Here is a 15,669-nt window from a genome sequence, read left to right as displayed (position 1 = left end):
GCATCAGTGGGGGAAGTGTGAGGGTCCTGGGGGAGGGGGTGTGTGAAGACGGTCCGTGGTGGGGGCCAGCAGGGAGGTGGGGGAGGGGGGGGGGAGTTTGAGGAACCCGGTGTCTGCTGCGGGGGTTGGTTTGGGGTTGTGGTGCTGGTGTGGAGCTGGGTGTGGAGCTGGGGGGGGGGGGGGGGGTGACCAGGGGTGGTTGCTCGGAGGAGTGGCAGGGGGGCTTCTGGGGTTGGACCTGTTGAAAAACAGGTTAAACCCGTTCGCACATCGTTCACTATCCGCGGCTGTTCCTCCTCCTTTCCTCTGGAAGCTGGTGATCTCACTCATCCCCTTCCATACGTCCCTGGTGTCATTGTTCTCCAGTTTGGATTCCAGTTTTCTCCTGTGGTTTTCCTTCTCTCTGAACTTGCTTGAGTTCTGCACAGTCCCCTGACCTGAAGGCCCTCTTTTTCTCGTTAAGTATGGCCTTCAGGTCGCTGGTAACCCAGGGTATGTTATTTGGGTAACAGCAGACCTCTTTACTGGGGATGGTGTCTCTGCAGAACTCAATGTAATCAGAGACGCAATCAGTGATGCCATCAATGTCCTCGCCGTGTGGTTTGTAAAGTGCATCCCAGTCAGTGGCTTCTAGGTTACCCCGCAGTGACTCCATGGCCTCAGGAGACCATTTCCTCACAGTTCTTACTGTCACTGGTTGCTGCTGAACCACAGGCGTGTATGATGGGGAGAGCAGGACGAGGTTGTGGTCTGACCTTCCCAGGGGAGGGAGGGCCGTGGAGCTGTATGCCTCTTTAGCGTTTGCACACAGCAGATCTATGGTTTTATTGTCCCTTGTTGTGCATTTGACAAACTGGTGAAACGTTGGGAGAGTGGATGAGAGAGAGACGTGGTTGAAGTCACCTGTGATGATGACGAATGCTCCGGGGTGTTTCGTCTGTAGTGCCGTGGTCGCAGCATTGATGACATCGGCTGTGCGTCTGCATTTCCAGGTGGCAGATGCAAACAGTAATGGCGATGGCGTTGGTAAACTCCCGTGGCAGATAATATGGACGCAGTCCGATTGCGATGAGCTCGATGTCTGGGCTGCAGAACCGGTCTTTTACAGAGATATGCCCGGGGTGACTCCACCTGTTGTTAACGAGCACGGCGAGCCCTCCTCCTTTCTTCTTGACGCTCGCAGTGGGGTCTCTGTCGGCTCGAACCGCGTGGAAGCCGGGGATGGTGGCGTTTGAGTCTGGTTATGGTCGTGTAGCCACGTTTCTCTGAAACACATTATACTGGACTCTCTGTATTCCCGCTGTGTCCTGGCGAGCGCTTCCAGTTCGTCCATCTTATTTGACAGGGACCTTACGTTTCCAGTAATAACTGCCGGGATGCAGGGTTTAATCTTCGTCCTCCGTTAAACTCTTGCTCTGCAACCTTGCTGTCTCCTCTTTAGCTCCTTTGGTACTGTCAGTCTTTCCCCGACGAAGAGGGTTTGGGGCCCCCGGGGCGATCAGCTGGTTGCGAGTGTAAACAATGCCGGCTGTAGAGCAGACACGGCTTCCAGTCACCAGGACCAAAGCACGAAAAAGCTAACTAAGAGATATCCAAACCGTTGGATAAACATCTTGATGTGTGAACAGTGTGTATCCATAGCGCGGGGTACAGATAATGAATAAAGAAATATGCTAAAAACACAATAAAAACTAGGAAGTACCGGGAGCTGCTACGATAGGCTGCCACTGGCACGGCGCCATCTTAAAGATGGTAACAGCGGCCAGTCTTGACAGGGGAGACCACGTCTGGAGACATACAGGAGATCTATTGTCCTGTTTTTTCTGGTGGGACAGTCTACAACCTGGTGAAAAACAGCCAAAGTAGAATCCAAATTTGCATGATTAAAGCCCCCAGAGAAGATCATAAATGCCTCAGGGTGCTGTGTCTGCAGCCCTGCAGTGACTGAGTGGATCTACTTACAGGCAGTGGTTGCGTCCGCTCTGGGAGGGATGTAAACACAGACAGTGATCACGTGACAGAACTCTCTCGGCAGATAATATGGCCGTAAGCTAACATTTAGCAGCTCAGGGTCCCGGCAACATGTGACTTTCTTTACGTAGATAGGCCTTGGGTTACACCAGCGGTTGTTCACATGTACATGATGAAAGAAACACATGAGAACTCACACAGGAGAGAAACCTTTCAGCTGTTCAGTCTGTAAGAAATCCTTTGGACAGAAGGGAAATATAAAGATACACATGAGAACTCATACAGGAGAGAAACCTCACAGCTGTTCAGTTTGTAAGAAATCTTTTCAGGAGAAGGGAAAGTTAAAGATACACATGAGAACTCATACAGGAGAGAAACCTTACAGTTGTTCAGTTTGTAAGAAATCTTTTCCGGAGATGGGAACTTTAAAGAAACACATGAGAACTCATACAGGAGAGAAACCTTTCGGTTGTTCAGTCTGTAAGAAATCCTTTGGATGGAAGGGAAATTTAAACACACATATGAGAACTCATACAGATTCAAGATTCAAGAAGCTTTATTAATCCAGAGGGAAATTATTGTGCAACAGTTTCAATACAAAGATGGGAAAGGATCAGAGTGACAATAAGCATGAAACATAAATCAAATCAAACAATAACTAAGTGTGTCAGAGTGCAACAGACATTGTGGTTAAACGTAGGTTTATACAATATACAACAATACGCAGCGTGCCGTTAAGCATCAAACTGAAATAAAATAAGTACAAACTAAATAAGTGATAAGGAGCGATAATTGAAACAGTGTAAAAAATGCAGCATTTCCTACAGAACTAAGTTACAGTAAAGCACAGTTAAGTGTAGCAGCAGTAAGTTAGAGTACCACTTAATAAGTGATGTAGTGGTGTTACAAAGTGACATTTATAGAGTTTGATGGCCACTGGAAGAAAAGACTTTCTCCGGCGTTCAGTGTTACACCGGGGGAGAATGAGTCTGTGGCTGAAGGTGCTTCTGCTGGAGGTCAGCAGCTGATGGAGAGGGTGAGAGTTGTTGTCCAGGATGCTGTGCAGTTTAGACAGCATTCTCCTCCCAGACACCGCCACCAAAGAGTCCAGTTTGACCCCCAGGACGAAGCCACTCTTCCTGATGATCTTACTGATCCTCTTGGCATCTGCTGCCCTCAGCCTGCTGCCCCAGCAAACAACATTAAAGAAGATGGCCACGGCTACCACCGACTGGAAGAACATCCTCAGCATGGTGTTACATACATTGAATGACCGGAGCCTCCTCAGGAAATAGAGACGACTCTGGCCCTTCTTGTAAACAGCCTCAGTGTTCTTGGACCAGTCCAGTTTGTTGTCCAGGTATACTCCAAGGTATTTGTAATCCTGGACAACATCCACAGTCACGCTGTTGATGGAGATGGGTGTGGGGGTAGATTTACTCCTGCGGAAATCCACCACTAGCTCCTTAGTCTTGCTGGGGTTTAGAATCTTGTGATTAGCTGCACACCAGTCGACGAAGGAGTCCACAACGCCCCTGTACTCCTCCTCCTTTCCCTCACTGACACAGCCAACAATTGCAGAATCGTCAGCAAACTTCTCCAGGTGGCAGAACTCAGAGAGGAGCTGAAAGTCTGAGGTGTACAGGTTGAATATAAAGGGGGAAAGAACAGTTCCCTGTGGAGCTCCAGTGCTGCTGACCACTGTGTCAGACACTCTGTCCTGCAGTCTGACATACTGTGGTCGTAATCCGTAATCCAGGAAACCAGGGGAGGGTCCCCCTGCATCGCCGTCAGCTTACGTCCCAGCAGAGCAGGCCGGATGGTATTGAACGCACTGGAGAAGACCATGAACAAGATTCCCACTGTGGTTCCCAGTCTGTCCAGATGGTCGCAGGCATGGTGGAGCAGGAAGATGATAGCGTCCTCCACACCCAGTCTCGGCTGGTAGGCAAACTGTAGCGGGTCCAGTGATGAGCTGATCAGGGGCCGAAGAAGTGACAGGACCAGCCTCTCTAGGGCCTTCATCAGGTGCGAAGTCAGCGCCACCCGTCTGTAGTCTTCGGAGGTGCTGGGACGCACCTTCTTTGGTACTGGTACCAGGCAGGATGTCTTCCACAGCACAGGGATGTTCTCAAGACTCAGGCTGAGGTTATAGATGTACTGCAGGACTCCACTCAGCTGGTTCGCACATGCTATGAGGACCCTCAGGCTGACCCCGTCGAACCTGCTGCCTTGTCGGTGCTTAGTCTGCACAGCTCCTTCCTCACCTGCTCTACAGTGAAGATCTGTCTGCTGTGTGCGTTGGTGGAGGTGGAGAAAGGTGATGGCGGGGGGGAGGGGACAGGTAGGGCAAGTCACAAAGGAATTGAGAGGGAGGGGGGTGGGGTGTCAGCAGGGCTGGAGGTTTGGAGGTGGATGGTTGTGGAGGAGCCGTTGGGGGGTGGTCCAGAGCCCTTTCATCAAATCTGTTGAAGAACAGATTCTGCTCATTGGCACGTTCAGTACCACCTCCTACATTCTGGCTACCAGATAGTTTGTAGCCAGCTCCTCATGCCGCTCCACACGTGAATTGTTCTGCTGGAGTTTGTGCTCCAGCTTCCTCCTGTAGGTGTCTTTGCCCTGTTGAATCCTCTCCTTCAGCTCCCTCTGGGCCTGCCTCATCTGCTCTCTCTCCCCATCTCATGCACCTCTTCATCTCATTCATTAGTATGACACCACGTGTTGTTTATAAGAATAGCAAGTCCCCCACCTTTCCTCTTGCCACTCTCACAGGGACTCCTGTCCGCCCAAACAGTCTGAAAGCCGTCCACAGTTACGTTAGAGTCCGGGATGTCCTCGTGGAGCCACGTCTCCGTGAAAAACAGCACACTGCTCACGCGATGGTTTATATCTCCTCTTTTTTTCCCGGTGTTGTTGTTGTGCACATAGTATGAGTTTAAAGAATCCCATTTAAACTCATACAGGAGAGAAACCTTTCAGCTGTTCAGTCTGTAAGAAATCTTTTGAGAACCTCATTCAGGTTCAAACCCTCTGACAGTTCATGAAGTTCCCGTCAGCGATTCAAGATGTAGAGAGAAACTAGTTAAGTGTTCTGAGTGTGGGAAAAGATTTGGCATCAAGACAAATCTGAGGCAGCACATGATAAGTCATACAGGAGAGAAACTTCACAGCTGTTCAGTCTGTAAGAAATCTTTTGGACTGAAGGGAATTTTAAAGAATCACATGAGAACTCATACAGGAGAGAAACCTTATAGCTGTTCCATTTGTAAAAAGTCTTTTGGACAGTTGGCACATTTGAAGAAACACATGAGAACTCATACAGGAGAGAAACCTTTCAGCTGCAGTGTTTGTCATAAAAGTTTTGCCTGGAGTTATCGGGTCAAAGTCCATAAATGTGTTGGTCATTAATCCTCAAAGCTCCATTAGAGTCAAACTGAGGAGAACAGAGAGGCAGAGGCTCTTTATCAAAAGGATTTCCAGGTTCAAAAAACGATCTTATATTTGTGCCAATCCAGTATTTGACCTTAAATGTCCCTCTCTAACCCACAAATGTTTAGATGAATTACAAACTTTCCTAAAGATAAAGTCGTACATTTTCCTCTGAGACTATAAAGTTTTATAAAAGATATTTTTTTCTGATGTATCTGTTTGTAATTCTTTGTTGTTGTATGATGCAACTGATGATGATTTGTAACTTTTAGATTATTTGAGTTTTTCTTCTTGATGAATGTTTTGAAACAACGGTGTAAGTTTATGATGATTCTGTCCGTTCAGCTCTTGTGATGCTGCCGACTGCTGTTGACTTTCAGGAGAAACTTGTTCTGAACTGAGACTCAAAAAAAAAAAAGTTTTCTGTACAAACTTTATTAAATATGTGTTTTCTTTAAAACAAACCAAAAGAAAGTCTGATTGTGATTCTTGTTCAAAGGTGTCTGAAGCAACGAATGTTGATACATACTGTTTAAAAGCAAACCCCCTCTTTGACCTCATGCACATTATTGCCAAACATGCCTGCACCTGTCATTTCTCTGCTACTGGGTCCTGGTCCTGTCTCATCAGTGCTCTCGCTAACCTTGTAAGGTCTTTCCACTCAGGAAGATGTCAGTTCATTTGCTGCAACTGTTTTTTCATTTTTATCACCACCATCGTTTTTTCAATTCAACATTTTCAGTTTTCTCTGTGTAAATTCAGGGGGATGTAAGTGCCCGGGCAGAGGGTTGTTAGGGAAGAATTTATTATGATTCCAGAAAAGAAAAGAAAATGCCAGAGTCCCATATGTCTGATACTGAAGTCAAGTCGTCAACACAAAGTAGTGTGTGAAGCCACCTCAATTCTGAGGCTCAAACAGCAAAGATTAGATTCTTGTAGCAAGAGGAGATGTGCTATCATCTCATTGGCTCTAATGCTTAAACATGACATTGTAGATGGTAGTACAGGCAAGTGACTGCCTGCTAAACATTTCTGCCTGTTGCACCTCCGGCGGTGCGGTTGCGGGTAGCTGCAGGTAGCCACCCTTTATTGATGTTTCGCTCCATTAATCCTGGGACATCTCACGGTGGTTGAGCAACAGCAGGGACGTCTCCCTGCAGCTAAACCTAGTTTTTTCTGCTTTGTTTTGTTTTGTGTCATTATTATTATTCTATAAGATCATTTAATGTAAAACTATAGGCTACTAGATCCTGTCCTACATACTCCAGTACAGTAGGTGGCGGTATGCTCCTTACAGCTGGTTTACAATCCGCCAAATAACGCGAAGAAGAAGATCAAGCGACCGCCCCGGAAGCTGTTTTCTTTACGGAACGACACACTGTGATCAAGATGGCGTCCAGCACAGACGTGTGTGAGCAGAGTCCGTTGTTGTGTTTAGAAAGTGTGTGTGAGCTCCAGCAGCACTGATCATCACCGCCTCTGCGTGTCTGGATAATCCTGTCTGAATGAACTTTGAGCTCTTCACCTTTTATTCTGAAGGTTTCACCTCTGACTCATCTCCCGGTCGATCCAGATATATCCGAGTTAGCTTAGCGTGCTATCTGTGAGTTAGCACAATGAGTGCAGCCCAAAGGGTGAGAGCGTTGGTGAAGCAGCGCCTCACTTTGGCTGCTGAAGAGATATTTGGGCTCTTTGAAAGAACGATAGCAGAGTACGAGGAGGAACTTTGTCGTTCAAAAGAGGAGAAGGAGCGACAACAGAAGCTACTGGACGCTGTTTCCGACCCTCAGCTGCGGCTCCACACAGCAGGTTTGTTCCCTTCTCTGCTTCTTCTCTCTGCTCTTTAGAAACTTCAGCCTCTCTACTGTGATCCGGTCCAGATCTGACAGGTCCAGGAACAGTGACTCTGGTTCTGGACCTGGTCTAATGTTGTCTACTTCTGAAAAAAGTGAAAAGTGAAATCTAGCTTCTTTGCATTTTCAGAATCCAACTTTCACAAATGTAAAAGTGAGTTTGATAGAAAATGTCGCCTCTTCAGTAGAATCTAGTCCGGATGTGACGTGTCTAGGAGAACCTGATGTGTTGACGTTTGATGACGTCATTTTGAATTCTGCTGGTGTCAGCAAAGAGGACACCGTCAGTGATCAAGCCCAGAGATGTGTCATGAGTAGATTTCACACCAGTCCATGTGCTTATCAAACATGTCCCTTATTATGTGTTAAAGGAGCATTCTGCACTTTTTACAGCGGGCACATCATTCATGGTTCTTTTTCTCCTTATCATTGATGTGAGTTGAGTTGGAGTGGTCACTCATGTGTGTGTGTTTCCTTGTTTCCTGCAGACGTCCAGCAGCTGTTGGAGGTTAAAGAAGAGGTTCCTCCTGAGCAGCAGGGGTGCAGCTCCAGTCTGGAGCAGGAGGTTCAACACATTAAAGAGGAACAGCAGGACTTCTGGAGCCGCCAGGAGGGAGAGCAGCTTCAAGATCATGATATCACCAAGTTCCCTTCCACTTCTGTCCCTGTGAAGAGTGAAGATGATGAAGAGGAACCTCAGTCCTCACTGCAGAGAGCGTTGGTGAAGCAGCGCCTCACTTTGGCTGCTGAAGAGATATTTGGGCTCTTTGAAAGAACGATAGCAGAGTACGAGGAGGAACTTTGTCGTTCAAAAGAGGAGAAGGAGCGACAACAGAAGCTACTGGACGCTGTCTTCAACCCTCAGCTGCGGCTCCACAGAGCAGGTTTGTTCCCTTCTCTGCTTCTTCTCTCTGTTCACTCTGACGAACCTGCTGATAATTTAGAATCTGTGAAGTCGGCACATTTTAGGAGTCATCAAATGAGCCATCGACACAATTTGTTTCTTGAACTGTTAATGTAGGTTTTCAGGAGAGACTCTAACAGCCTGCCGTGGCTAATATGGATTAACTCGGGGTTGGTGAGTTGAACGCAATAAAGTGTCTTTTTTAACCACTAACACTGTTCCAAATAACATCAAACCTCTGCAGGAGCTTAATAAGAGTCCTTTCACTTAAACAGAAGCACCAACAACGTAGTTAGTGAACACGGAGTGTATTACAAGAGTGGTTTAAAGAGTTACCACCTGGCCCGGTACCAGCTGCTCCATTCAAGTCTCTTACCAAAGTCAATCCAAAAGGAAGGAGCCCATTGATGATTTACTCCAGCCAAACACGTAAACGTTGTGGTTTGCTGCAGACACGGTCATCCCTCTGCCTCAGCGTCTCCATCGCGTCTCAATGTCCAGGTTCAAAACAATAAGCCGCTGGTTTACCGGAGCACAGTCATCGTACCGCAATGGCAGCCTACGGAAAGTCTCTGGGTTGGAAGCTTTGATTTTTGCTTTGCAGCCGGGAAAGATACAAACACCAACCGTTGTGTCTCTCTTCACTTCGTCTTCCAGCCAAACACGCCCCCAGACCCCTGAGATCTGCGTAATGTTTTGGTGCTGCAGGGAAAGCTGTGTGGGACTTTTCTAAACCTTTTACCACCTGTTATTAACTTAGATTTCACCAAACCACAGCGTTGACATGTTTTGCTGGAGTAAATCATCATTTGGCTCCTTCCTTTTGGATTGACTTTGGTAAGGCCTAAAAAAGATTGTGTCCGATTCCGGTTTCCGAGCGACCCTGGTGATTTATGTGCGACCCATGACCTTACTGACAACCAACAGGGACCCAACTTTTTTTTAATTAAGGCCTAAGTGACTTGAATGGAGCAGTTGGTACCGGGCCAGCTGGTAACTCTTTAAACCACTCTTTTAATACACTCCGTGTTCACTAACTACGTTGTTGGTGGTTCTGTTAAAGTGAAGGGACTCTTATCAAGCTCCTGCAGAGGTTTGGTGTTATTTGGATCAGTGTTAGTGGTTAAAAAAGACACTTTAATGGTTTCAACTCGCCGCCCCGAGCTCATCAGTGTTAGCCGCGGCAGGCTGTTAGCGTCTCTCCTGGCAATCTACGTTAACAGTTCATACACAAACAAATGTCTGGAAGGCTCCTTTGATGACCCCATTTGCCTAAAAAGACCCTGGGATGATTTTACAGCAGAATGTCACTTTAACAAGTTTCTTTTCCTTCTCTACAATCATTGATTTGGTTTGGTATGTGTGTTGGTGATGTCAATCCGATCTTTGATGAGTGAAAGACAACAGCATCAGAACCTGATACCAGTATTGGATTGGTTCAGTCCCAACTCTATACTTGCTCTGCTTTGCTTCCAGTGTTTCCTGCTGCTTTCTAACTGTCCATGTTTCCAGACTGCAGCCCTCATTAGAATCAGTGTGAATGTCCGGACCATTTCCTGACCTCTTGTCCTGTTCAGTAAGAATGCTCTTATCTGGTGTAGTATGTCTCCCTCTGGTGGTCATTTTAGAGGAGTTCAATATTTTCAAGTCTACTCATTTCTTTGTTTTCTCATTGGTTGTTTTAGTCACGTGACAGCCAGGTCCTAGTTCAGAGACTTCAGTCAGGAAGTGTTAGTGTTTCCATAACGTGTGGTCAGCTCCCAGCTCCAGCAGAGCTCTCCTTTCTGTCTTCTCTTTGTGCTTCATCAAGTCATATTTTCATCACAACTTTGTTTCTGCTTTCTGTCATGTTGCATTTACATGTTGTATGTGAATATTGCTGATGGTAAACGAGCTGCAAGTAGCTTTTGTTTCAATCGTAATCTCATCTGCTGAATGTTTGCTGGTGAACTTTAGTAATCAGTCACAGCCTGAGGTATTTGTACCTTGTACTTTGAGTCCACAGCCTCCACTTCAGCTCCCTCTAGCAGGACTGGTTGTGGTCTTGGTCTGGACCTCCCAAAATCAATGACCAGCTCCTTCGTCTTGGAGGTGTTGAGCTGTAGGTGGTTAGTATGGCACCAGAGAGTAAACTCCCCCACCAGACTCTGATACCCCTCCTCATTGAGAAATAAGGAGAGATGGCTGCGGTGGGGGTAGGGGTACAAGGGCTGGTTAAACCTGTTGAAGAAGTCATTCAGCTCGTTCGCCCTCTTCATTGTCCCCCCTTTATCTCTGGTCTTTGTGTTGTGACCTGTGATGGTCCTCACACCTTCCCGGACCTCCCTCATGTTGTTCTCCCTCAGCTTCTGCTCCACCTTTCTCCTGTAGCTGTCCTTAGCTTCCCTCACACAGTGTTTCACCTCCTGCTGTGCTGCCTTCATGGCCTCCCTGTCCCTGCTCCCGAAGACAGTCTTCTTCTTGTTGAGGACAGCCTTAACATCCCACGTTACCAAATGCTTGTTATTAGGGTAACAGCGGCTAGTTTTGACAGGGGAGACCATGTCAGCGCAGAAGTTCAGGTACTGCGTCAGACATTGTGTCATCCCCTCTATCTCAGGGTGGTGTGTCTGCAGCCTTGCAGTGACTAAGTGGATCTTGTCACAGGCAGTGGCTGCGTCCGCTCCGGGAGGGATTTAAACACAGACGGTGATCACGTGACAGAACTCTCTCTGCAGATAATATGGCCGCAAGCTAACAGCTAGCTACTCAAGATCCCGGCAACATGAGACTATCATTACACAGATATGTCCTGGGTTACACCAGTGGTTGTTCACATATATGATGAGTCCCCCTAACCCCTTTTCCGCTTGCTTCTGTGTCTCTGTTGACTCTCACGGCAGTGAATCCCGGCAGGTCCCAGTTAGCATCCGGTACGAGGTGGTTTAGCTTTGTCTCTGTTAAGGTGAACAAGCTGCTCTCATGGTAGATCCGCTGGTTGTTCAGCTCGTCCTTCTTTTTCGGCTGCGAGTTCACATTCCCCGTGATTACGGAGGGAATCGATGGCTTGTAGCGCTTCTGATTCTCGCTCGCTGGGCCTTTAGCTTCGCCTCGACCTTACAGCCCCTGGGTCTCCTCCTCAGCACCCCCAGTACGCGGTGTTGTATCCTCGCTTTTCCCTATGTGTGCAAAGCCAGCAGTTACTCTCCTGAGAAATTGGGAAAACTGGCTCTTTTTTGTATTTTAAAGTTAGAAACATTCATAGGATACATATATATATATAAAACACACAATCTCTTCACAAGAAGAGTAAAAAAGGTATAAAGAAAGAGGTCAAAAAAGGGTAAAAAGAGCTCAAAACTGGAGAGCTACTAAAGAGGCAGCCGTCTCCTACAGGGCCAGCTAGGTCAGTAGTATAGTGACGTAGCGGAGAAGAGACTGTTGTGATTCAGACAACAATGGCGGCTCTCATGGAGGAAGCAGGTGTCAACATGGATGCTGCGGTTTCATCCGTGTTTCCAAGCTAGAGAATCTTTTCTTTAAAAGAACACCAGAGAACGGCCCTGAAGGCTTTTGTTTGTAGAAACCATGTTTTCACACATCGCTCTCATCAGCGTCACAGGTTGGTTTCCATGTGAGTGGTTGAAGTAGCATGTCAATAAACGGACATGTGCTGCAGTTTGACCGTTGCAATAAGCTTTTAGCAGGGGCAATAGCATACAACTCAACTTCAGAAGAGTAAGGGTGAGGGCTGGATGAGTAAAATAACACCAATTTCCAGTTAATTAACGGCTTAACTACCCATTGAAAGTTTCCGGAAAATCACAGGAAACTGTCGCCCCTTTGCAGCCCTAGAAACAACTGGGTAAACCTCCTCTGGTTCTCTATTCGTCCAGTGACTGCTGCTGCTGATCACTGGGTCACTTTTAACTGACGTCATTAAAGCTTCAAACTATCGTGCCAACCCAGCTCTGCTACTGTGGCAGAAACGTGATGTTGAGGTGGGATCAGTCATTTGATCCACTAAAGATAATCAAGCCAACTGGACAATAACATCCAGCAACAACAGACTAAAGGACGGATCAGCTGACTGAGTGAGCAGTGTGTGTGTGTAGATTGACAGCTCCCTCTCTGTTTGACTGAATGCTGCTATGAAGCTTCTTTTTTAGGAACTGGAGTTTATTTTGAACGCTGAACTGTTTCCTGTTTCAGACGGAAACATTTCACATTAACATTTATTTTGTTTTTGTTTTCCAAAGAGAACTTTTTGTGTGGTGTTGGATTAAGTTTGCTTTCGTTTGCGGATGTTTCTCATCGTCTGTTTTCATTTTAGTGTATTTCCTGTTGTGTGTGTTTGGTCTTTTTCCTACAAATGACTTGTTTTTGTTCAGGTAGTGTGAACAATTGGTTTGACATTTAAGTCATACCTCCTTTGTGTATTTGGGCTGACATTTGGAGTGTAACTCTATAACTTTTGTCATGGAACCTCCTGGCTGGCTCCCATAAAGGAAACAAAAACAATAGTGATAGTTTCACACAAAAGCCATCACAGTATGCAGACAGAACATTCTCAGTGCAGCTCATGTGTCGACCAGTCTCTTTTTCAAACAGATGAACACACACTGTTCACTCCTCATCAGCATGGAATCTTAGTTTTCCTCATTTTGTGTTTCCTGTTTCCTGCAGACGTCCAGCAGCTGTTGGTGGTTAAAGAAGAGGTTCCCCCTGAGCAGCAGGAGTGCAGCTCCAGTCTGGACCAGGAGGACCCAGAGCCCCCACACATAAAAGAGGAACAGGAGGAACTGTGGAGCAGTCAGGAGGGAGAGAAGCTTCAAGGGCTGGAGGAGGCTGATATCACCAAGTTCACATTCACTCCTGTTCCTGTGAAGAGTGAAGATGATGAAGAGAAACCTCAGTCCTCACAGATGGAGACAGAAGATGATGGAGAGGACTGTGGAGGACCAGGACCAGAACTAGAAAAGAACTCTCATCCAGAAACACATTTAACACCAGAAACTGGAGACAAGACTGGAGACTCTTCTGAGACTGATGACAGTGATGATTGGAGAGTTCCCAGTGAATCTCAGTCGGCTCTGAAACCAAACAAAGTCTTTGTGAGCGATGAGGGATGTCACACTGGCCTGAAGCCTTTCAGCTGTCCAGTTTGTAAGAAGTGTTTTAAATATAGAGCAGCTCTTGTGAAACACAAGAGACTCCACAGACGAGAGAAAGTGTCAACTATCTCTGTTAGTGACACACATTTAACACCAGAGACTGGAGACAAGACTGCAGACTCTTCTGAACCTGAAACTGATGACAGTGCTGACTGGAAGGAGACAAAAGAACCTCAGTCAGGTTCAAAGTCTCTGAAAGATGATGAAGTTCCTGTCAGTGATTCAAGATGTAGAGAGAAACGATTTAAGTGCTCTGAGTGTGGGAAAAGATTTAGCCGTAAGTCAAATCTGAGGCGGCACCAGATAATTCATACAGGAGAGAAACCTCACAGCTGCTCAGTCTGTAAGAAATCTTTCCGAAAGAATGGTTTTTTAAAGATGCACATGAGAACTCACACAGGAGAGAAACCTTACAGCTGTTCTGTTTGTAAGAAATCCTTTGGCCAAAAGGAAGTTTTAAAGAAACACATGAGAACTCATACAGGAGAGAAACCTTTTAGTTGTTCAGTCTGTGAGAAATCTTTTGGACGGACGGAACATTTGAAAATACACATGAGAACTCACACAGGAGAGAAACCTTTCAGTTGTTCAGTCTGTGAGAAATCTTTTGGACGGACAGGACATTTGAAAATACACATGAGAACTCACACAGGAGAGAAACCTTTCAGCTGTTCAGTTTGTAAGAAATCCTTTTCACAGAAGGGAATTATAAAGATGCACATGAGAACTCATACAGGAGAGAAACCTTTCGGTTGTTCAGTTTGTAAGAAATCCTTTTCACAGAAGGGAGTTTTAAAGATACACATGAGAGCTCACACAGAAGAGAATCCTCACAGCTGTTCAGTCTGTAAGAAATTCTTTGAACTGAAGAGGCATTTGAAGATACACATGATAACTCATACAGGAGAGAAACCTTTCAGCTGTTCAGTCTGTAAGAAATCTTTCGGACAAAATAAATATTTAAAGGTGCACATGATAACTCATACAGGTGAGAAACCTTTCAGCTGTTCAGTCTGTAAAAAATCTTTTGGACATAAGTCACATTTGAAGAAACACATGATAACTCATACAGGAGAGAAACCTTTCAGCTGTTCAGTCTGTAAGAAATCTTTCGGACAAAATAAATCTTTAAAGAGACACATGATAACTCATGCAGAAGAGACACCCCACAGCTGTTCAGTTTGTGGGAAATCTTTACGAGATAGTGATACTTTAATGAGACACATGAGAACTCACACAAGAGAGAAACGTTTCAGCTGCAGTGTTTGTCACAAAGGATTTTCCTGGCGTTATCAGGTCAAAGACCATAAATGTGTTGGTCATTAGTCCTCAAAGCTTCATTAGAGTCAAACTGAGGAGAACAGAGAGGCAGAGCCTCTTTATCAGAAGGATTTCCAGGAACAAAAAACGGTCTTATATTTGTGCCAATCCAGTATTGACCTTTAATGTCCCTCTCTAACCCACAAATGTTGAGATGAATTACAAACTTTCCTAAAGATAAAGTCAAACATTTTCCTGAGACTTTAAAGTTTTATAAAAAGATATATTTTTTCTGATGTATCAGTTTGTAATTCTTTTTTGTCATATGATGCAACTGATGATGATTTGTAACTTTTAGATTATTTGAGTTTTTCTTCTTGATGAATGTTTTGAAGCAACGGTGTATGTTTATGATGATTCTGTCCGTTCAGCTCTTGTGATGCTGCCGACTGCTGTTGACTTTCAGGAGAAACTTGTTCTGAACTGAGACTCTGAAGAAAAAGTTTTCTGTATAAACTTTATTAAATATGTGTTTTCTTTAAAACAAACCAAAAGAAAGTCTGATTGTGATTCATGTTCAAAGGTGTCTGAAGCAATGAATGTTGATACATACTGTTTAAATGCAAACCCCCTTTTTGACCTCATGCACATTATTGCCAAACATGCCTGCACCTGTCATTTCTCTGCTACTGGGTCCTGGTCCTGCCTCATCAGTGCTCTCGCTAACCTTGTAAGGTCTTTACACTCAGGAAGATGTCAGTTCATTTGCTGCAACTGTTTTTTTCATTTTTATCACCACCATCGTATTTTCAATTCAACATTTTCGGTTTTATCTGTGTAAATTCAGAGGGACGTAAGTGCCCGGGCAGAGGGTTGTTAGGGAAGAATTTATTATGATTCCAGAAAAGAAAAGAAAATGCAAGAGTCCCATATGTCTGATTCTGAAGTCAAGTCGTCAACACAAAGTAGTGCGTGAAGCTGCCTCAATTCTGAGGCTCAAACAGCAAAGATGAGATTCTTGTAGCAAGAGGAGATGTGCTATCATCTCATTGGCTCTAATGCTTAAACATGACATTGTAGATGGTAGTACAGGCAAGTG

The 15,669-nt window shown here is 45.5% G+C and overlaps 1 protein-coding gene across 1 annotated transcript; it reads left to right on the top strand.

Annotated features, from left to right (window-relative positions):
* Positions 1-8,708: 8,708 nt before the first annotated feature.
* LOC310955443 (uncharacterized protein) lies at positions 8,709-15,057 on the top strand (the record flags this gene model as incomplete). The annotated part of the gene is made up of 4 exons (XM_083925260.1): positions 8,709-8,733; positions 12,823-12,926; positions 13,761-14,073; positions 15,002-15,057. The coding sequence occupies 4 exons, from the start codon at positions 8,709-8,711 to the stop codon at positions 15,055-15,057; spliced, it is 498 nt and encodes a 165-aa protein (XP_083781386.1).
* Positions 15,058-15,669: the final 612 nt, after the last annotated feature.

The sequence above is a fragment of the Echiichthys vipera genome (assembly GCF_963691815.1).
Source record: "Echiichthys vipera genome assembly, chromosome: 13".
NCBI lineage: Eukaryota > Metazoa > Chordata > Actinopteri > Perciformes > Trachinidae > Echiichthys > Echiichthys vipera.
This window is presented reverse-complemented; position numbering and strand designations above follow the sequence as displayed.